This window comes from Pseudophryne corroboree, chromosome 3 (assembly GCF_028390025.1).
Source record: "Pseudophryne corroboree isolate aPseCor3 chromosome 3, aPseCor3.hap2, whole genome shotgun sequence".
NCBI classification, from domain to species: Eukaryota; Metazoa; Chordata; class Amphibia; order Anura; family Myobatrachidae; genus Pseudophryne; species Pseudophryne corroboree.
In genome coordinates this window covers 76339787-76363023 of record NC_086446.1, presented here as the reverse complement: position 1 = coordinate 76363023, position 23237 = coordinate 76339787, and the positions used below count along the sequence as shown (strand labels likewise).

The 23237-nt window shown below is 47.0% G+C and overlaps 1 protein-coding gene across 1 annotated transcript in view; it reads right to left on the bottom strand.

Annotated features, from left to right (window-relative positions):
• Nucleotides 1–317: 317 nt before the first annotated feature.
• The window catches only part of LOC135054796 (oocyte zinc finger protein XlCOF22-like), an 85610-nt gene continuing 62690 nt past the window's right edge, over nt 318–23237 (bottom strand). Inside the window, exons 7-8 of the mRNA XM_063958132.1 lie at nt 13241–13375; nt 318–8925 (exon numbers count right to left, since the gene is read on the bottom strand). Coding sequence (XP_063814202.1) covers nt 7943–8925; nt 13241–13375 — 1118 coding nt within the window. The 3' untranslated portion in view covers nt 318–7942. The remainder of the gene's footprint in view (nt 8926–13240; nt 13376–23237) is intronic.

Below are 23237 nucleotides of genomic sequence, written 5' to 3'. Positions count from 1 at the left end.
ATTTAACAGTATTACACTATTGCATGATTTATTTGTTTCTTATTCCGGAGTACATGACCGCAGGGAATTGGACACTGGCCATAGTTTTGCATGGTACATCATCACATAGCAGAGGCTTTTTTAGCCATTTGGTCAGAGTACTTTTGTCAATTTCTCCTATTTTCCTGTAAGAGGACAGGTAATTAAAATAAAATAAAAACTTTTCAGATTAAATTGCTGTTCCTCTTTACAACTCTTATAAATTATGATCTCAATTAGAGAAACCATCAGTAACCATGTGTAAAATTGAATGTGGAAGTTTAGTCATTTAACCTTCAATCATTTTTTTATTGGAACAGATTAATTTTATGGGGTACAGAATAGAAACAAAGGAGGGGTAAATGAACATACAGTAACACGGTAGAACAATAACACAAACAGAGGGAAGGTGCAACGGGAAGACCAGCAACAATATATTGGTACAGTAGCAACAGATATGATCAGAACATAACAGGGAGCAGGGATTGGTCCACTACAATGGAATGGTCCACACCATCAGTGGTGCATTCCTGCCAGCTAAACCACCTCATGAGCGGGGAAGCAGCAAAAGTGGAGTAAGGGACTCCTGTGGTTGGACCTTACTTAACAATGGAGGGTAGGGGATCCTTTCATTGCTGAGCTAAAGCAGCAGTGCTGCCATAAGGATATAGAAACATAGATACATAGAATTTGACGGCAGATAAGAACCACTTGGCCCATCTATGACTCAGTATATAGATGTCTTCTTTGTGGAGATGTGTAGGGAGTGAGGTTGCAATAAAGAACATTGCTAACTAAGTTGTAGACTTCCTCCTAGAAGGGTCTTAATATAGGGCATGTCCAGAAAATATGTTAATAATGGAGTTTCAGTACTGTATACAGATGTGTTGTCATACATCAAGCCTCAAAACACCTTGAGCAGCCAGTTGGGCATAATATTATGTTGGGCATAATATTTTTACTGAAAATACGTCTTAGTCACAATGTAATGCTACTAGAATGCTCGAGGAGACTGCTGATTTATTTGATATCATTTGTATGTTTGTGTGCGACTGAGTCTGTATACGGAGCACAATGGAACTTGGCCTTGAGAAAAGCCATGACCACTGTATCATAGCACTTTGTATAGAGATTCGGTGACTCAGGCGCACACAGATATACAAGTGTAACAGCTCAGTCTCCTAATAAGTCCTAGTCTCATCAAGTTGAGACTATGACACATTTTTGGCAAAACAAGAAGCAAAAGAGTCCAATCCGTAAAACCAGCGACAAATTTGCTAATATTTAAATGATTTGGTTGAAGTTTAATAATATTAAAAAGCATTATTTATTTTTCTTAAACCTTAACCCTCTTAACTTTGACAACTCAACTGTAAACGTATGAGTTCCGCATACACAGAAAGCTGCATTAATTATGGCATACCTGTCCACAATTATATATCTAATTCAACATATCTCCTTGAAACCTGGCTCATAATTACTTTCGGCACAAAACTCAGGCCATCATCTTTAACACAGAATCTAGAACCATGCCTGGTGGAAGCTGCCAAATGATAATGATTATGGCCAGTGACCATGTCTCAGTGGCAGAAAGATTCTATAAAGGAAATATGATTTTTATTAGGACACATGGATACTTAAAAAGTACTAATTTGCTATTTAAAGAAAATAAAAATTGGATTACTGCTTTATCACTTATGTATTGGAATTTTCTATTACTGCTTTATCACTTATGTACTGGAATTTTCTAACACAGAACACAGTATTCACAGTTACAAACCTATCCAGGGCCGCTTCTAGACCTTGTGGCGCCCAGGGCGAAAGTTTCCTTTGGCGTTCCCCCAACAGGTAAAACAGGGTTGGTGCGCGCCAAAGAATAGGGGCGTGGCTCCTCTAGTTGTGCCCCCAGTATTTGTGCCCCCAGTAGTTGTACCCCCTAAAAGCGCCACCTACAAACACAAAATAAAAAAAAACTCCAATACTCACCAGCCCCGCTACTGCACCCGACCGCAGCTGCCGCTGCCTTCCTTCTCTCTGACTGCCCAATCCTCTCTATGGGAGAGAGGTCATGACATCTCTCCCATAGCGCTGCACAGACACTAGAGGTCAATTAGGACCTCTAGCGTCTGACAATGGCGCCAGCTGCAGTGTGCGCCCACACAGCCCATGATGCATACAGCAGATGGGGACTGCGATATGCAAGATGCGGGTGCCTGCAGGGTGTCTGCGGCGGCGCCCGCAGGCCGCAGTGCCCTGGACACCCGCCCAGCTTACCCGTGTCTATATCCGCTCCTGTATGTGGCCAGTATCAATTAAAGGGGTGGTGTAGCCAAGCCACTTAGATACATGAAGATTGGGGTTGAGGCGGACATTCACAGACAGTAATCTGAACAAAATAATTTTCCTTATTTATTGTTGAATCCTAATTAACAAAGCATCTGTGGTGGAAACAAACCAATATATAAAAATGTTAAACCCCCAAATTTCATGCACAAAAAAATAATGTTAATTGGTAAACAAAATTGGTAGCTTAATTTACCCCACTGTATTCTCTGTATTGGAATCCATAGCAATTATGTCATAACCCACCTAGATATGAGATTGAGTCATACAAACACCTTCTTATTCTCCTTATGTTTGACCCCTCCATCACTCCAACAGCTAAAACTGGGTTACAGTGCTCCATGGCCAATGGGAGATCCAGTCCTGTAAAACATACACACGTAGGAGCATGTGCAAGTGCCTGTGCCTTTGCTGGTTGGAGCAGGTGCCGGAGAGGGGACCGCTGACGCCAGAGAGGGGGGCCAGTGCTAAGTTGAGTATGCAGCAAGAATAAGAGCTGCCGCTCTTTATGAAAGTTGTGTGAGGGGCTTGTACCTTGTGAGTGTGCGAGGGGCTGCATTTTTGTGTGTGTGTGAGTGTGTGAGGGGCTGCATTTTTTTGGGTGAGTGTGTGAGGGGCTGAGATATTGTGTGTGTGAGGGGGCTGCGTTTTTGTTTTTGTGTGAGTGGATGCGACTTTGTGTGTGAGTGTGTGCTATGGGCTGCCCGGTGACACTGCTGCGGCCGAGCCGCAAATTGCTGCCCCAACAGCCTGCCTGAGGGGTCAGAGCCTACTGCTGCTGCTGTCAGAAAGAGCTACACAAGGGGGTCGGAGATTGCTGCTGCAGCTATCAGAGGAGCGTGACGGAGGGGGCCGGAGACTGCTGCCGTTGCTGGTTCTACTACTTGAGGAGCTTGCTGCAGAGAGCCCGGGACTGCTGCTGCAAAAAGGAAAAAGATCAGGGGGCGCACAAGGGTAGATTACTGTATAAGTGACTGGTTATTTTTTGTCCTTCTGTTGAATATTGCTTCTCTTCACAGTTAGGATATAGTACTGTATTGTATTGCATTGATTGAATTGTTTTTTTCTGAAGGTAACAAGGAGTTAGACTTTACAAACAAAATGGGTGGGGCCGTGATTGAGAATCTCAGTCAGTGCATGATGTATGCGCACCTGGAGCAACCGTCCCAGTGTGAATACATCTGCGCGAATGGCTGCCCTGCAAACCGTTACGCAACTGAGGAGTATTCACAATCTTAAGCAAAGCTTAGATAGAGCAGTGGAGGAGTTGCGGGGGGGTGGGGGGGGGGGGGGACACACCGGTAGATGAGGACAACCAGGTAGCCAGCTGGGTCACAGTTAGAAGGAAGAAAAAGAGGGGGAGGCACAACATCTTTGAACTATCAAACCCCGATCAATTTGCCCGATTGGACGAAGTTTCGGAGGATGGTAGTGAGGAAATGACAGTGCTGGAGGAGACTTTTCCCTATAGCAAACGGAGGAGTGGTCCCTCTGGCTCAGATGCGACAAAAGAAAGCGAGGTACCTAGTCAGATGGTGGTGGTAGGGGATTCTATTATCAGCAAGACAGATAGGACAATCTGCTACCCGGACCATGATCGCCATACAGTCTGTTGTCTCTCGGGTGATCGGGTATGGCACATCATGGACCGGGTAGAAAGATTGTTGTGAGTGACTGGGAAAGACCCGGCGGTCTTGGTGCACATTGACACTAATGACAAAGTTAGTGGTAGGTGGGATGTCCTTAAGAAAGATTATAGGGACCTAGGCCAAAAACTAAAGGCAAGGTAATATTCTCCGAAATATTACCTGTGCCACGCGCTAGCCCAGGGAGGCAGAGGGAGATTAGGGAGGTAAATGTGTGGCTTAGAGACTGGTGTAGGAAAGAGGGGTTTGTGTTCCTGGAACACTGGGTGGACTTCTCAGTCAGGTGCCATCTTCTTTGTCGCAATAGATTACACCTGAATGAGGTGGGGCAGCAGTGCTGGGGGAAAGGATAGTTAGAAGGTTGGAGGAGTTTTTAAACTAGATGCTTGTGGGGGGGGGGGGGTTAGCTAGAAACTACGGGTCATGCAGTGAGAATAGTGAGGATGGAGGTAGTGAACAAAATGGGGGTGGAGAAGGGGAAGGGAAAGAGCAGTCGGCAAGGGATATTAACATGGGTACTAACAAGGGTATTACCAATGGTATTGTCAAAACACTAACTAACGACGATTATGGGTCATCATTACTGCATATAAAAAATTATGTCCCTAGCACAAGGGGAAATACTTATCTTAATTGTTTGTATGTAAATGCTAGAAGCCTTACAGGTAAAAATGGGAACTAGAAGTCCTTGCAGCAAGCAAACAGTATGATATTATAGGCATAACTGAAACTTGGTGGGGCGAATCTCATGATTGGCAGTTCAGGAGAGATAGATGAAATAAACAGGGTGGAGGGGTGTGTCTTTACATAAAGCCATTTTTAAAACCTGATATACAGGAAGATATTCACAAGGGGACTGGAAATACTGTTGAGATGTTATGGGTAGAAATTGCATGTGGGGGAAAGGGAACAAAAAAGATAGTATCGGGGCTATGCTACAGGCCACCTGGTATTAATGTGTCTGATGAGGAAATGTTACTGAAGCAAACTGAAAGAGCAGCAGGAGTAGGTGACGTAATAGGGATGGGAGATTTTAACTACACAGAGATAAATTGGACAGATGATTCATGTGATACTGCCAGGGGTAATAGGTTTTTAAACACACTAAATTACAACTACTTCAACTAATTGAGGAACCAACTAGGAACAATGCAATCTTAGACCTGGTATTAACTAACAATGGGGAATTTATATAAAAAATTATACTATGAGAGCGCATAGAAAAGAGTGACCACAATATGGTCACATTCAATATCAGTTTTCATAAGCAGTCCTATATTGGCTCAACTAGGACTCCAAACTTTAGCAAAGCCAACTTTGACATGACGAGGGAAGCTTTAAGGGACATTGAATGGGAAATCTTGTTTCAAGGAAAAAAAACACTATGGAGAAACGGGAGGTATTAAAATCACTGCTCATTAGTAATACTCACAAATTTATTCCCATGGGCAGCAAATAAAGGACTACAAATTCAAAACCAATGTGGCTTAACAAAAAGATTAAGGAACTAATGGGCAAAAAAAGGTGAGCATTCAAAAAAATACAAATCAGATGGGAATGCTGTGTCATTCCAGCACTATAAGGATTGTAACAAAAGATTAAAAAAAGAAATGAGCGGCTAAAGTAGAAACTGTAAAGCTAGTAGCAAAGGAAAGCAAATCAAACCCAATTTTTTTTTCTTCTATCAACAGCAAAAGATTAAAGAAGGAGAGTATAGGCCCTTTAAAGAACAAGCTGGAAGTCTTAATCAAAAACGATAAAGACATAGCAGATAAATTAAATGAGTTTTTCTCATCGGTATTCACAAGAGAGGACCAGATGCAGGGATTAACACACAATCGCAACAAAAATAATGTCCCACCGCTAAGTGCTTATTTAAGTGAGGAGGTAGTCTGTGACCGATTAAAAAATATTAAGATTAATAGGTCAACTGGTCCTGACAGAATTCACCCAAGGGTTCTTATGGAGCTTCACTATGAACTAGCAAGACCGCTATTTTTGATCTTCAATGACTCACTTACATCAGGCATGGTTCCCAAAGACTGGTGTTTAACGGAATTAGTGCCTATATTCAAATAGGGAAGTAAAACTGAACTGGGTAATTATGGACCAGTTAGTCTTACATCTATAGTAGGGAGAGTACTGGAAGGTATTCTAAGGGAAAGTATTAATTGAAGCCAATAAGGTTATTAATAGGAACCAACATGGATTTGTGAAGGCTAGATCATGTCAAACAAACTTACTAGGATTTTATGAAATGGTAAGTGCGAACCTTGATCAGGGTAAAGAGGTGGATGTAATCTTTTTAGACTTTGCTAACGCTTTCGACACAGTACCGCACATGACACTTATCTATAAGTTACAAGAACTAGGGAGCACAATATGCACTTGGGTCAGAAATTGGTTAGATAATAGGGAGAAGCGAATTGTGGTAAATGGAACTTTTTCTAATTGTACTGAAGTACTAAGTGGTGTGCCCCAGGGGTCTGTACTTGGACCACTATTGTTCAACATTTCATTAATGATCTACAGTAGCAGTAGATCTAGAGGGAATAGTGCAGACGATACCAACTTTTGTAAGGTTAGAAATACGGAGGGAGAAGCTGAGTCTCTTCAGAACGACTTAGTTAAACTGGAAGCATGGGCAGTAAAATGGAGAATGAGCTTCAATACAGACAAGTGTAAGGTAATGCACTTTGGTAGCAAGAATAAAAATAACACCTACATACTAAATGGGGTAAAATTAAGGGGTTCTGTTCTGGAAAAAGACTTAGGTGACATAGAGAGCAAACTAAGCAGCAGTACCCAAAGTAGGATTGCAGCAAAGAAGGCTAACAAGGTATTAGCATGTATAAAGAGGGGAATTGACGCAAGGGATGCGGGTGTTATACTCCCATTATATAAATCCCTAGTGAGGCCACATCTTGAATACTGTGCACAATTTTGGGCACCATACTACAAAAAGCATATCCTGGAACTAGAAAAGGTTCAGAGGCGGGCGACCAATCTAATTAAGGGGATAGAGATGCTGAAACAGTAGGAAAGGCTTGCAAGACTGGAAATGGGAGACTAAGAGGGGACATGATCAACATTTACAAATATATAAGGGGGCAATGTACAGAGCTTGCGGGGGATCTGTTTTTGGTAAGATCAACACAGAGGACACGTGGACACCCGCTTAGATTGGAGGAGAGGAGACAAAATTAGTCCTAAAAATAATTGAGTAGGAGACCACAAATTTTCTTTTTTCAACCTCAGAAACTATGTTACTATGGCAGTGGTTTCCAAACTTTTTTGAATCACGGCGCCCTAAAGTATCAGAATTTTTTTCACGGCACCCCTAGCCCAAAAATTACTTATTGAGAAATTTAGAAAGAAATATTAAATTAAGTAGATTGTGTATATATTCATCCTTAGGCTCAATTGTGTGGTGAAGGACAAGATTTGCTTCTGTTTGTCCCTATATTTTATGACTGACAGCTGCTAGCACTAGGTTTGCCTATTATATTGACCATAAATATTTTGAATTGGTCCTGGACCACCAATCCAAGGCACCCCTGCAAGTGTCCCGAGGCACTCCAGGGAGCCACGGCACACAGTTTGGGAACCACTGTACTATGGTATTACAGTTGAAAAGAATTCTACCTGAGGGACTGTCCATGTCAAGCCTCATACTCTTTCCTTACAAAACAATACGCACAATCAGTGTGCTAATAGGTTTTCTACAGAGCTAATATTTTGGCTTGATAAAGATCTGCAAAAGAAGCAGGGACAGGTTATGTTTTGCAGTCTCTGATGCTGGAGTAGAGATGAATCTCCCCAGACTCAGTGCCAAAATACAGGATCTGTCCATTGTGGAATTTCTGCTGTTGAACAATCTCAATTTTTGAAAATTAAATATATCCCCTATTCGGTGCAGTAATGTGGCCTCTAATCTACTCTACATGGATCTTCATGTGTTTAGCACAAATCGATTTGTTGAAAAATGAATCCCCGCACTCTGAGCAAGAATAGGGCTTTTCTCCAGTGTGATGTCTCATATGCGTGCTAAGCGCTGAGTTTCTGAGGAAGCTTTTCTCACATTCTGGGCAAGTAAAAACCTTCCCTTTGTGATGTCTCATATGTGCAGCGAGGGAGGATTTACTATTAAAACATTTTCCACATTCTTCGCAACAAAAGGGTTTTTCTCCGGTGTGAGTTCTCTGATGATCAACAAGACTTTCTTTAGTGATAAAGCCTTTCTCGCATTCCGTGCACTGATAGTTCCTCTCCCCCCTGTGGGTTTTCTGATGTATTGCTAGGTTCCAATTGCTGATAAAGCTTTTCCCGCATTCGCTGCATGAAAACGGTCTCTCCTCTACATGGGTTTTATGGTGTCTGACAAGATACTGTTTATCGGCAAACTGTTTCCCGCATTCAGGGCACTGGTACGGTCTCTCTCCGGTGTGGGTTCTCTGGTGTCTAATAAGATGGGCATTGTTACTGAAGCATTTCCCACATTCAGAGCAAGAGTATGACGTCTCTGCTGTGTGAATCTTCTGGTGTAGGACACGCGCTTGTACTCTGGCAAACCGCTTCTCACATACAGAGCACTTATATGGCTTCTCTTCCACGTGAATCATCTGGTGTTTAATGAGGTTTTTTGTATGTTTGAAACATTTCCCACATTTGGAGCAAGCGTAGGGCCTCTCCTCTGTGTGACGTAGCTGGTGTGTGACAAGTTGTGCGTTATAAAGGAAACGTTTCCCACAGCTGGGGCATGAAAACCGTTTATCTCCTCTGTGGATTATTTGGTGTTTACGAAGCTTTGCGTTATCTTTGAAACACTTCCCACAATCTGAACAACTGAATGGTTTGTCGCCCAGGGGGGAACTTCCTTGTGTAGTTGGAGCTTTCGCTGCTACATTGTTAGGTAAATCTGATGGAAAGAAAATCATTGTGGTTAGATCTGTGTAAAAATACGTTATCCCCAGTTTTCCAAACGCTTAGGTACAGTGTCAAAGCCAAGCGTGTTTTATTTAGTCAAACAAAGGTTTGGCTGAATAAAGGACCTTTATAAAGATAACAATACAATACTAATACTGTTACTAAGGACCTTTATAAAGACAATAGTATATATATTAAATTATATATATATATATATATCTATATCTATATATCTCCTGAGGAAACGGGTGGCAATCAAAGAGGACTACAACAGCCGAAATAACAACAGAGACTGCGCTCTTGTTTCAAGGTAACGTTTCAGTTATGTAATAACTTTCGTCAGACCAACATTACAAATACAATTACATACCTTTATACCTCACCAAACACTAATGTGCAGCATCCTCCCGGCCCGGCGCGCTGGCGGGGATGGATGACGTCATTGCTCAGCGCCTGTGCAACGCGCTTACGTCCTCTGCCGCGTTCCAGTTACCCTGGAGACCAATAAACAAAATAACAATATCGCACGTGTGATGAATGGATCATTTCCATCAGGCAGAGCAATAACTGCAAAAATTGTTAAGTAAATTATGATGACAAGTACGCTAAAACTGCATATTCACATTAATACTGAATAAGTAACAACATATAAATCAGCAAAACTATTAAAACAGAATCAAGTAAAACAATTCAGTGACAGTTGTTCATTCGGACCTCCAGGGGCTATTGTGCTGAGGCGATGAATCCATCTCGCCTCACGTTGTAGCAATCATTTATTTCTGTTGCCACCCCGAATGGTGTCCGCTTGCTGATCTATGATTTTGTATTTTAAACTTGACAAATTATGTTTATACTTCGCGAAATGGCGTGCCACTGGTTGTGCCTGGCTCTCCCCTAATGGGCGACCGAGTATGTTTCAATGATATTTCAGGCTACAAACCAGATCCGGTTCAGACCTTTTTGACCAAGAAGCCGGGTTGCTCCAGATGTATAGGCTGCACAACATGTAGCTATATGGAAGTAGGACCCGGCTTCTCACATCCTCACTCAGGGAAGTTTGTAAAAATAGATAAAATACTGACATGCACTAGCACCCATGTTATATATTACATACGGTGTCCCTGAGGGTTGTTTTATGTCAGAAAGACGACACGACAATTTTGTGAGAGAATGGCCATGCACAGGTCGGCCATTAGGGCGGTACTGGTAGGAGAGAGCCAGGCACAACCAGTGGCACGCCATTTCGCGAAGTATAAACATAATTTGTCAAGTTTAAAATACAAAATCATAGATCAGCAACCGGACACCATTCAGGGTGGCAACAGAAATAAATTATTGCTACAACGTGAGGCGAGATGGATTCATTGCCTCAACAATAGCCCCTGGGGGCAGTGGCGGAACTAGCGAGCGGCGGGCCCATGTGCAACAAAATGCTTTGCCCCCCCCCCCATCCAAGTCCAACCCCTCACTCCTGGAGAGGATCTGGTGAGGGGGACCTGCTCAGGGCCAGGGAAATGGATACCTAGCAACAGTGCCGTAATTAGTCATTTTAGCGCTGTCTGCAAGAAACGGCATCATAGACCCACCCATCTATGTAAAACAGGGGCAGTGCGCACCGCAGGCGTGAACCAATAATAGGGGCATGGCTTCGTTGGGAAGGGGTGTGGCCACAAAATAATACCAATTCATATAACAGTGCACAGTAGTCTCCATTATTCAAATTACGCCGCACGGTAGCACCACTACACCAGGTAGAGCCCCTTTTACACCTTACGGCGGACAAATTCCCCTTTTTACACATTACGGCAGACAGCGTCCCCTTTTTACAAATTACGGCAGACAGCGTTCCCCTTTTTACACTTAACGGCAGACAGCATCCCGTTTTTACACATTACGGCAGACAGCGTCCCCTTTTTTACACATTACGGCAGACAGCGTCCCCTTTTTACACATTACGGCAGATAGCGTCCCCTTTTTTTACACATTACGGCAGACAGCATCCCCTTTTTGCACATAACGGCAGACAGCGCCCCCTTTTTTACACATTACGGCAGACAGTGTCCCCTTTACACATTATGGCAGACAGCGTCCCCTTTTTATACATTACGGCAGACAGCATCCCCTTTTTACAAATTATGGCAGACAGCGTCCCCCTTTTTACACTTAACGGCAGACAGCGTCCCCTTTTTTACCCATTACGGCAGACAGCGTCCCCTTTTTACACATTACGGCAGACAGCGTCCCCTTTTTTACACATTACGGCAGACAGCGTCCCCTTTTTACACATTACGGCAGACAGCGTCCCCTTTTTTACACATTACGGCAGACAGCGTCCCCTTTTTACACATTACGGGAGACAGCGTCCCCTTTTTTACACATTACGGCAGACAGCGTCCCCTTTTTACACATTACGGCAGATAGCGTCCCCTTTTTTTACACATTACGGCAGACAGCATCCCCTTTTTGCACATAACGGCAGACAGCGCCCCCTTTTTTACACATTACGGCAGACAGTGTCCCCTTTACACATTATGGCAGACAGCGTCCCCTTTTTATACATTACGGCAGACAGCATCCCCTTTTTACAAATTATGGCAGACAGCGTCCCCCTTTTTACACTTAACGGCAGACAGCGTCCCCTTTTTTACCCATTACGGCAGACAGCGTCCCCTTTTTACACATTACGGCAGACAGCGTCCCCTTTTTTACACATTACGGCAGACAGCGTCCCCTTTTTACACATTACGGCAGACAGCGTCCCCTTTTTTACACATTACGGCAGACAGCGTCCCCTTTTTACACATTACGGGAGACAGCGTCCCCTTTTTTACACATTACGGCAGACAGCGTCCCCTTTTTACACATTACGGCAGACAGCGTCCCCTTTTTACACATTACGGCAGACGGCGTCCCCTTTTTTACATATTACGGCAAACAGCGTCCCCTTTTTTACACATTACAGCAAACAGCATCCCCCTTTTTACACATTAAGGCAGACAGGATAGATATAGATAGATAGATAGATAGATAGACAGACAGACAGACAGACAGAAAGATAGATAGATAGATAGAATAGACATACTTACTGTCTCCGCTGGCTCAGGCTTCTCGTGCAGCTTCTGGCAGCAGAGATCCCGGGCAGGGGGGGAAGGAGGAGGAGGGAGCCACAGCAGCGCAGTGTAATTGGCAGAGGCACTGCTGCTGCTGCTTTCCCTCTCCTTCACCATAGGCTGCCCTCCACCGCTGTGAATGCTGGGAAGCACATCCCAGCATTCATAGCGGTGGAGGGCAGCCTATGGTTAAGGAGAGGGAACGCAGCAGCAGCGCCTCCACCAATTACATAGCGCTACTGCGGCTCCCTCCTTCACCTCCCTCCTCCTCTTGCCCCCCCCCCCCATAGCCGGTGCGCCCCTCTACCCGACAGTGGCAGCCAGGCAGCATGTAATGAGACAGTTTGACGCATTTCATTCTGCTCTGGCTTTGGGCCCCTTCACAGTGGCCGGCCCCAGTGCAAGGCACTGCCTGCTCAGGCGCTAGTTCCGCCACTGCCTGGGGGTCTGAATGAACAACTGTCACTGAATTGTTTTACTTGATTCTTTTTTAATAGTTTTGTTGATTTATATGTTGTTACTTATTCAGTATTAATGTGAATATGCAGTTTTAGCGTACTTGTCATCATAATTTACTTAACAACTTTTGCAGTTATTGCTCTGCCTGATGGAAATGATCCATTCATCACACATGCGGTATTGTTATTTTGTTTATTGGTGTCCAGGGTAACTGGAACGCGGCAGAGGACGTAAGCGCGTTGCACAGGCGCTGAGCAATGACGTTATCCATTCCCGCCGGCGCGCCGGGCCAGGAGGACGCTGCATGTTAGTGCTTGGTGTGGTATAAAGGTATGTAATTGTATTTGTAATATTGGTCTGACGAAAGTTATTACATAACTGAAACGTTACCTTGAAACAAGAGCACAGTCTCTGTTGTTATTTCGGCTGTTTTAGTCCTCTTTGAGTGCCACCCGTTTCCTCAGGATATATTTGCATGCAGCAAGGGATGGCACCGAGGCAGTTGTGAATTTAATTGTGAGTGCCGATTACTTTGGAATTTTAGATATATATATATATATATATATATATATATATATCTATCTCCTTTGTATGGGCGGCACTCAGAGGCTTTCACCAGGCAAGTTAAGTGCAAAAAGACTCCACCGGGCCAATTTAATGGTAACGTTTCGGGGTATTATCCCCTTCCTCAGACAATCAAACAAGCAAAAAACAGTGATATTTATAAGTAAATCTAACCTGTGACCCTCCGGTGCAAACCAGTGTGTGTGTCACGCTCCCGGCCGCCGTCCCGGAGTGGCACTTCCGGTCGCGGGTCTCCCGTCGCGCCGGAAGTGACGTCACCCGCCCGGCTCCGGTTGTCATGCGAACACACTGTAAAGAAAACAGTGTATATTACCAAACATACATAATGTATTAGCATATTGTGAAGGCATTTAAGTACTTCATTTCTCAGGCATCTAGTGAACATGTTATTCTGCAAAATATAATATACAAACAGTTGCCACAAAAAATACATATATGTGGCAGTGATACGATGAAAAACATTTATAAAAACCTTCAAGTGTGCAAAAAAATTAAAATCGATTAAAGCAACAAAATATCATCATATATGTGTCAGGAAATTCATATAACTTTTGTATAGTAGCAAAACTGGCATACTGCATAGACCTGCTGCCACCTAGGGGCTGGAAGTCACATATATTAGTTCTCTATTTTTTGAATTTTTTATTTTAGATTTTAAACTGATTTTAATAAGGTGCTTGTTTTCATTTAATTTAATTTTATTTAATTTAAACCTATATAAAATGAGTCTAATGGATATGCTTTATAAAAAATGAGATAACCCAAGGGTTTCATTGGGACCTTTCGGGGCTAGGCAATCCAATCTAAAAATCCATCGGGACTCAAGTTGTAACAGCTTTTTGCCCCGATTACCGCCCCGATGAGACGCTGGCACACAGTCAATTGCTTTATATTTTGCTTTATAAATATAAAACCACAGCACTCTTATCCTCACAACATCAATAAATAAATAATGGGGTTTAGTTAGTGAATTGGCCAATGCACGGAAGCCTGCAGACCGCTCGCCAAGGTACCCCACCTTCATGCAGGTCCTACACTATCACAAAGTCTTAAAAATTAAAACCTGACAACTGTATCACACATAATATAACTGCAAATATGCCCACTAGGTTTAATGTGTACCTGCCACATACCTTATGGCTTTTAAAGGCATACTAGTCACCTGACACTGGCTGATAAATTACTAAGGAGCAGCTGACACAGGTTTAGGATAATTGAGTTTAAATAGGGATGCATGAAAAAGCCTGTGGCCACAGTTAATACGCGTTAACCAAAGATTAACCCTGGAATATACAAACAAATATAATAAATAAATGATGGGGGTTTAAACATAGTGGGCATATTTGCAGTTATATATACTATGTGTGATACAGTTGCCAGGTTTTAATTTTTAAGACTCTGTGATAGTGTAGGACCTGCAAGAAGGTGGGGTACCTTGGCGAGCAGTTTGCAGGCTTCCGTGCATTGGCCAATTCACTAACAAAACCCCCATCATTTATTTATTGAAGTTGTGAGGATAAGTGACCTTGATATGGTGAGTGCTGAATCTTCTGTTTGTATGTATTTGGGTAGGTGGCCATGGCCTACATGCACCCCACCCTACGAGTGGTGAGTGCAGACATTGCACCCCGCTCAGGGCCGGATTAACAATGGGGTGGGTGGAGCTGCAGCTCCAGGCCCCCCAAGAAATTAGGCCCAGCCAGTGCCAGGAGACTTTGATAACAAGAAAAATAAAATACTTTTTTCCGTCACCATCAATGACAATCCGAGGCCCTGCCCACTCACTCCCTCACCCCTCCAACCCACCCAGTGCCCACATACACCCCATAAGTGCAGCGCAGTGTTACGTGCAGATCAAGTGGGCTAGCCGCTGGCCGAGGCATCCAGACCCTCCCCTCCGCTCACATTTCCTCCCCTTCCTTTTACCGACCGCCTCCCCTTGGGACGCTGCTCCTATTGCAGGGGTTCACTGGCGCGGAATACAAATGATGGGTACGCGCTGCCACCGGATCTAAGGACGGGGACCCGCTGCCTCCGCAGCTGAAGACAGGGACCCGCTACCACCAGATCTAAGTACGGGGACCCGCTGCCGCCGGATCTAAAGATGGAGATCTGGTTCTGTCAAGGGTACAAAGAGCCGCCTGTCCTGATGAGGAGAGGGGATACACAATGCTGACTGTAGGTGGGGCGGAGGCGGGGGCTTTTAGGGGATTTCTGTCTCAACCCCTTCTCTGTCTATCCCCTTCTTTCCCTCTATCTCTCTCTCCCCATCTCTCTCTACCCTCTGTGTCTCTCCTTTCTCTCTGTCTCCCCCTTCTCTCTCTCTGTCTCCCACATTTTCTCTCTCTCTGTCTCCCGCTTTTTCTCTCTGACTCTCCCCTCTCTCTTTCACCCCTCTCTATCTCTCTGAGGTCAATTCAATTTTGCGCAGATTTAATAGCACCAGGAATTAGCTCCCGGGTCTATTCAATTCAGTGCGCAGTGACAACCAACGTGGGTGCGAGAAGAAATCCAACAAAAGTGCTGGCGCAGTGCTGATTTCTACCCTTAGCACGGCGGAAACAGCATCATGCTGGGCACTTATGTTGGAGAATGCTGGTTCTCGCGACAAAACACCATGTTTAGTCAGCAAGAAACGGCCTTACCTGACTTAGCATTGCGCTGAACTCAGTGGCGGTTCTTGCCACGGGCAAGCAGGACTTTTGCCCGGGGCGCCGCCTTCCGGAGGGCGCTGGCGCCATCCGGAGGGCGCCGCACCGTGGCAAGATCCGCCACTGCTGCCCGCTGTGTCCCCCGTCCGCCTCCGCTGCCCGCTGCCGTCCCCGTCCTCGGCGCCTCCTGTGAAGGGAACTAGACGCTATGCGTCTAGTTTCCCTTCGTGGAGAGTAACTGCTGAGCGGTGCGCGATGACGTCATCGCGCACCGCACAGCAAAGGTCCTCTCCACGAAGGGAACTAGACGCATAGCGTCTAGTTTCTCTTCGTGGAGAGGACCTTTTGCTGTGCGGTGCGCGATGACGTCATCGCGCACCGCTCAGCATTCAAGCGGCGCTTTCAATGTACAGGGGGCGTGACTCACCACGCCCCCTGTATTAGGCCACGCCCCTTTCCTGCCCGGGGCGCTCTGCGCCCTTGAACCGGCCCTGGCTGAACTGTATAGCCCCGGGTGCTAATTCCCAGCGCTATTTAATCCGCGCAGAATTGAATTGACTCCTCTGTGTCTCCCCATTTTCTCTTTCTTCTACCTTCTCTCTCTCTCTCTCTCTCTCTCTCTCTCTCTGTTTTCCCACTTCTTGCTCTCTGTCTCTGTGTCTCCCCCTTCTCGCACTTTGTCTGCCACCCTTCTCTCTCTCTCTCCCCCCTTCTCTCTCTATCTCTGTTTTTCCCCCTTCTCTCTCTGTGTCCTCCACCCTTCTCTCTCTCTCTCTGTGCTTCCCCTTTCTCTATCCCCCATCTCACCATCTCTGTGTCCCCCACCCGTCTTTCTATCTCTCCCACTTCTCTCTCTCTCTCTCTCTTTCTTTCTCTTTCTTTCTTTCTTTCTTTCTTTCTCCCTTTCGCTTCCTTTTTGTCTCACTGACCCCCCTTTCTTTCTCCCTTTCTCTCTCTTCTCTTTTTTTTCTCTCCTCCAACTCTTTCTTCTCCCTCTCTCCAACCTCTCCCCTTCTCTCTCTCTCTCTCTATCTCCCCTTTCTCTCCTCTCTCCCCCTTCTTGCTCTCTGTCTCCCTGTCACGAACCTCGGGCAGCGGCGACCGCGCTTGTCCCTGCGGGTGGCCTGGTCTGCCCGGCGCCTCTCTTCCCCTGTCAGTCTCCGGCTTCAGCGGCGGGTCGGCGCTGCTCTCCGGCGGCTTCCCGGAAGCAAGGGCGCCGCCATCACAAGCAAGGGCAAGGAGGCGGAGCAGGTCTGACGTCACCTGCCTGCTCCGCCAATCAGGCTAGGGCGGGGAATTTAAAATCAGATACCAGGCAGAGATCCGATGCCTGAGTATCTTCGTTTCTCCTGTGGAAGCTATGATCCAGAGCTCCCTCGTCCCTGCAAGCATCCTGTGCTTCCAAGCATCCTGTCCCTGCAAGCATCCTGTGCTTCCAAGCATCCTGTCCCTGCAAGCATCCTGTGCTTCCAAGCATCCTGTGCCTACAAGCAACCTGTGCTTCCAAGCATCCTGTGCCTACAAGCAACCTGTGCTTCCAAGCATCCTGTGCCTACAAGCAACCTGTGCTTCCAAGCATCCTGTGCCTACAAGCACCTCCGTGCCTCCAGTTACCTCTGTGTCTCCAAGCACCTCGTGCCTCCAAGCACCTCCGTGCCTCCAAGCACCTCCGTGCCTCCAAGCACCTCGTGCCTCCAAGCACCTCGTGCCTCCAAGCACCTCCGCGCCTCAAGCACCTCCGTGCCTCCAGTTACCTCCGTGCCTCCAGTTACCTCCGTGCCTCCAGTTACCTCCGTGCCTCCAAGCACCTCCGTGCCTCCAAGCACCTCGTGCCTCCAAGCACCCCGTGCCTCCAAACACCTCCGCGCCTCAAAGCACCTCCGTGCCTCCAGTTACCTCCGTGTCTCCAAGCACCTCGTGCCTCCAAGCACCTCGTCCCTCCAAACACCTCGGTGTCTCCAAACACCTCCGTGCCTCCAAGCACCTCCGTGCCTCCAAACACCTCCGTGCCTCCAAGGGTCTCCCAGCACTCCCTGTACTCCCAGTACCTCAGTGCCTTCAATACCACAGTGTCTCCAATATCTCAGTACCCCAGCCTTCATTATTTCTACAAGTCTTGTCTTACAGGAGACCTACAAGAATTCCTCTGGGCCTCCCGCCTGCCGTCTTAGTTCTGCATGAGGAAGACCTACATCCGGCCATCTCTACTACGACCCAGTGGCGGTTCCTCTTCCCGGTCATCGGAAGAAGCCCCGAGTCCACAACACTCCCAAACCAGGTCAGTGATAGTATACTCAGGCCTCATGGACTCGGGGGATCGGAACACGGACTCTAGTGCCATCCAGAACCTGGCTTCTCGAGTGCAAAGTCAGGAAGCAGCACAAGGTCAGGTGATGCAGTACCTCCAGCAGTTGTCCGGGCGTCTGGATCAGATTCAGGCGTCTCTGGCCTCAGTAATTCCGGCTCCTGTTCCAGCAGTCGCACCAGTTGCCGTTGCCAGCAATGTTCAACCATCGGCCGGTGTCACTCCACGCCTTCAGTTGCCTACTCCGTCCCGCTATAATGGGAATCCCAAAAATTGTCGTGGTTTCTTGAACCAGTGCGAGGTACATTTCGAGCTACTTGCACACAACTTTCCTACAGACCGGTCCAAGGTAGCATATATTATTTCTCTGTTGGAAGGTTCTGCTTTGGATTGGGTGTCTCCATTATGGGAACGATCTGATCCCATGGTTTCCAACTACACCAACTTCATCTCGTCCTTTCGAAGGATTTTCGACGAGCCCGGCAGAATGACCACTGCTTCTTCCGATTTGCTCCGTGTTCGGCAGGGCGCCCGTTCCGTGGGCCAGTACGTGGTTCATTTCCAGACCATTGCTTCCGAACTACGCTGGAATAATGATGCCCTGAGAGCTGCCTTCTGGAACGGTCTTTCCGACCGGCTGAAAGACGAGCTGGTTACTAGAGATCTGCCGGATCCATTAGAAGATTTGATTTCCCTTTGCGTCAAGGTGGATCTTCGGATGCAGGAGCGTGGAAGAGAACGTAACCGTTCGGATCGTTCCAGGTTCCGGAATCCTACTCCTAGGCCGGTGGCCTCACCTAGCTCAGATGAGCCCATGCAAATTAACCGCTCCCGACTGTCTCCGGAAGAACGACAGCGTCGTCGTGAGGGTAAACTCTGCCTTTACTGTGGAGCCGCAGATCATTTTCTTAAATCTTGTAAAGTCCGTCCGGGAAACGGGCAGACCTAGCTTGTTCCGGAGGAGTCAAGCTGGGAGTTACGACAAAAGCTTCTCCAACTTCGGACTGCTTGCTTCCAGTAACTCTAGTCTCCAATTCAGTCTCCAGGTCTTGTGAAGCCCTATTGGATTCCGGAGCTGCAGGGAACTTCGTTTCTTCCTTCTGTGCCCAAAGTTTGGGTTTAAAGTTACGGCCTATCGAGCGGCCAATTTCACTGACGGCTATCAACGGGACTAGAATTTCCAAAGGTCTCATAATATGGCGCACGGGGCCAGTTAAGCTGCGGGTCGGGGCTCTACATCAGGAAGATTTGGAACTCTTGGTAATCCCAGAAATGCCCCATGATCTGGTTCTTGGAATGCCTTGGCTGAAAAGTCATAACCCCCACATCGATTGGAAGTCGTCACAAATTCTGTCCTGGAGTTCCTTTTGTCACACTAATTGTCTTACTCCTGTTTGTCCGCTCCGTGTTACCTCCAAAACGGATGAAGAGCACATTCCGGAGGCATATCAAGGGTACAAGGACGTATTTTCGGAACAAGCTGCTGACCTGTTACCACCTCACAGGCCTTGGGACTGCCCTATTGACCTTGTCCCAGGGAAGACGCCACCTCGTGGTCGCACATATCCTCTGTCTCTTCCCGAGACTCAAGCCATGTCGGAGTATATTAAGTCCAATATGCTCAAGGGATTCATTCGCCCCTCTTCCTCCCCTGCTGGTGCAGGCTTCTTTTTCGTGAAGAAAAAGGACGGGGGGTTGAGACCATGCATCGACTACCGCGGCCTAAACGACATTACTATTAAGAATAAATACCCCTTGCCACTAATCACAGAGTTATTTGATAGGGTTCGTGGTGCCCGCATTTTTTCAAAACTCGACTTGAGAGGAGCTTATAATCTTATACGCATCCGAGAGGGGGATGAATGGAAGACTGCCTTTAATACCCGAGATGGGCATTACGAATACTTGGTGATGCCGTTTGGTCTTAGTAATGCTCCCGCGGTTTTCCAGGGATTCGTCAACGAAATCTTTCGTGATATGCTGTATCAGAGCGTTGTGGTATATCTGGACGACATACTGATTTTTTCCAAGAATCTTGTCGAACACAGGACTCAAGTCAAAGAGGTGCTACACCGTTTACAAGAGAATCATCTCTACGCCAAGCTTTCCAAATGTACCTTTGAAGTAACATCTATTCCGTTCCTCGGTTATGTCATCTCGGGGACGGAGCTTCGCATGGATCCGGAAAAGTTGTCGGCCATTCGTGATTGGACTCAGCCTCTTTCCCTGAAAGCAATACAAAGGTTCCTGGGCTTTGCGAACTACTACAGGAAATTCATTAAAGGTTTCTCCACCATTGTTGCACCCATTACTGCCCTGACGAGAAAGGGTTCTAATCCTAGTTTGTGGCCTCCGGAAGCCATTGTAGCTTTTTCTCGCTTAAAGTTAGCTTTCACGACGGCCCCAGTTCTCCAACAACCAAATTTCGAGGAACCCTTCTTCTTAGAAGTTGATGCATCTTCAGTCGGGGTGGGGGCTGTCCTCTCCCAGCATTCCTCTGATAAGAAATTACATCCGTGTGGCTTCCACTCTCGTAAATTCTCTCCAGCCGAACGAAATTACTCTATTGGAGACCAGGAACTCTTGGCAATCAAATCTGCCTTGGAAGAATGGAGATATCTTCTAGAAGGGGCTAAACATGTGTTTACCATCTACACGGATCACAAGAATTTACTGTACATCAAATCCGCACAATGTTTGAATCCTCGCCAGGCGAGATGGGCACTTTTCTTTTCCCGATTCTCGTTCATTATCAAGTACCGTGCCGGGACTCTCAATATTAAAGCAGATGCGCTTTCCCGTTCACAGGTTCCCACAGACGAGGATGAACCTCCGGAGCGGGGTTTAATTCTGAATCCAGTTTCTGTCTCTGCTGCTTTAACTACTCCAGCTCCTCCTCCTGGAAGAATGTCCGTACCAGCTAGATTCCGCCCAGGAATACTACGGTGGGTCCATAACTCCAAGTTTTCCGGTCATCCCGGCGCTCAGAAGATGTACAAGTTTCTGCAAAGGTCTTACTGGTGGAACACCATGAGGAAGGATGTACAAGATTGCGTTAATTCATGTCCCCAATGTACACAACATAAATCTCCTCGTCTGCCTCCTGCAGGGTTACTTCGTCCTCTGCCTATCCCTGTGAGACCCTGGACTCACATTTCCATGGACTTCATCACTGACTTGCCCTGTTCCAAGGGTTGCAACACCGTTTGGGTTATCGTTGACCGTTTTTCGAAGATGGCACACTTTGTGCCCTTGACTGGTCTTCCGACAGCACCGAAACTGGCTCTATTGTTTATCCGAGAACATTTTCGTTTGCATGGGTTGCCACAAGAGATTGTTTCTGACCGTGGAGTACAGTTCACCGCCAGGTTTTGGAAAGCCCTTTGTTCAACTCTACACATTAAACTTAAGTTTTCGTCGGCTTATCATCCCCAAACAAATGGACAAACGGAACGAGTCAATCAAGATCTAGAGACTTTTCTTCGGTTGTATCTCTCTCCTTCACAGGACAACTGGGTGGAGTTGTTGCCTTGGGCGGAGTTTGCCCATAACCATTTGTTTCATTCTTCCACTGGGGAATCACCATTTTTCGTCAACTACGGGTTCCATCCCCGTGTTCCGGAATTTCCAAGCCTTCCGATAATAGAGGTTCCTGCTGTAGCGTCCACTCTACGACACTTTGGACAAATTTGGAGAAAGGTTCATGCTAATCTTAAGCAGGTTTCTGTTCGGTACAAGTTCTTTGCAGATAAGAAACGGCAAGCCGCACCTCAATATAAAGTTGGGGACAGGGTATGGCTGTCCACACGGAATCTCCGGTTGAAGGTGCCCACCATGAAATTCGCTCCAAGGTTCATCGGTCCTTACCCTGTGCTACAAGTCTTAAATCCTGTGGTCTGTAAACTGGGTTTGCCTGCCCATCTTCGCATACCTAACGCCTTCCATGTTTCTCTACTCCGTCCCCTCATACTGAATCGATTCCACTCAGCACTCCCAAGGCCAACGTCCGTAGTGGCAGAAGCTGGAGCGGAGTTTGAAATCAAAGCTATTCTGGACTCTCGTTATCTTCATAAAAAATTACAGTACTTGGTGGACTGGAAGGGTTATGGACCTGAGGAGAGAAGTTGGATTGGGGCTACTGAAGTAACGGCTCCTCGTCTGATTCGGATCTTCCACTCCAGACATCCGACTAAGCCCGGGAAGTGTCCAGGGGCCACTCCTGGAGGAGGGGGTACTGTCACGAACCTCGGGCAGCGGCGACCGCGCTTGTCCCTGCGGGTGGCCTGGTCTGCCCGGCGCCTCTCTTCCCCTGTCAGTCTCCGGCTTCAGCGGCGGGTCGGCGCTGCTCTCCGGCGGCTTCCCGGAAGCAAGGGCGCCGCCATCACAAGCAAGGGCAAGGAGGCGGAGCAGGTCTGACGTCACCTGCCTGCTCCGCCAATCAGGCTAGGGCGGGGAATTTAAAATCAGATACCAGGCAGAGATCCGATGCCTGAGTATCTTCGTTTCTCCTGTGGAAGCTATGATCCAGAGCTCCCTCGTCCCTGCAAGCATCCTGTGCTTCCAAGCATCCTGTCCCTGCAAGCATCCTGTGCTTCCAAGCATCCTGTCCCTGCAAGCATCCTGTGCTTCCAAGCATCCTGTGCCTACAAGCAACCTGTGCTTCCAAGCATCCTGTGCCTACAAGCAACCTGTGCTTCCAAGCATCCTGTGCCTACAAGCAACCTGTGCTTCCAAGCATCCTGTGCCTACAAGCACCTCCGTGCCTCCAGTTACCTCTGTGTCTCCAAGCACCTCGTGCCTCCAAGCACCTCCGTGCCTCCAAGCACCTCCGTGCCTCCAAGCACCTCGTGCCTCCAAGCACCTCGTGCCTCCAAGCACCTCCGCGCCTCAAGCACCTCCGTGCCTCCAGTTACCTCCGTGCCTCCAGTTACCTCCGTGCCTCCAGTTACCTCCGTGCCTCCAAGCACCTCCGTGCCTCCAAGCACCTCGTGCCTCCAAGCACCCCGTGCCTCCAAACACCTCCGCGCCTCAAAGCACCTCCGTGCCTCCAGTTACCTCCGTGTCTCCAAGCACCTCGTGCCTCCAAGCACCTCGTCCCTCCAAACACCTCGGTGTCTCCAAACACCTCCGTGCCTCCAAGCACCTCCGTGCCTCCAAACACCTCCGTGCCTCCAAGGGTCTCCCAGCACTCCCT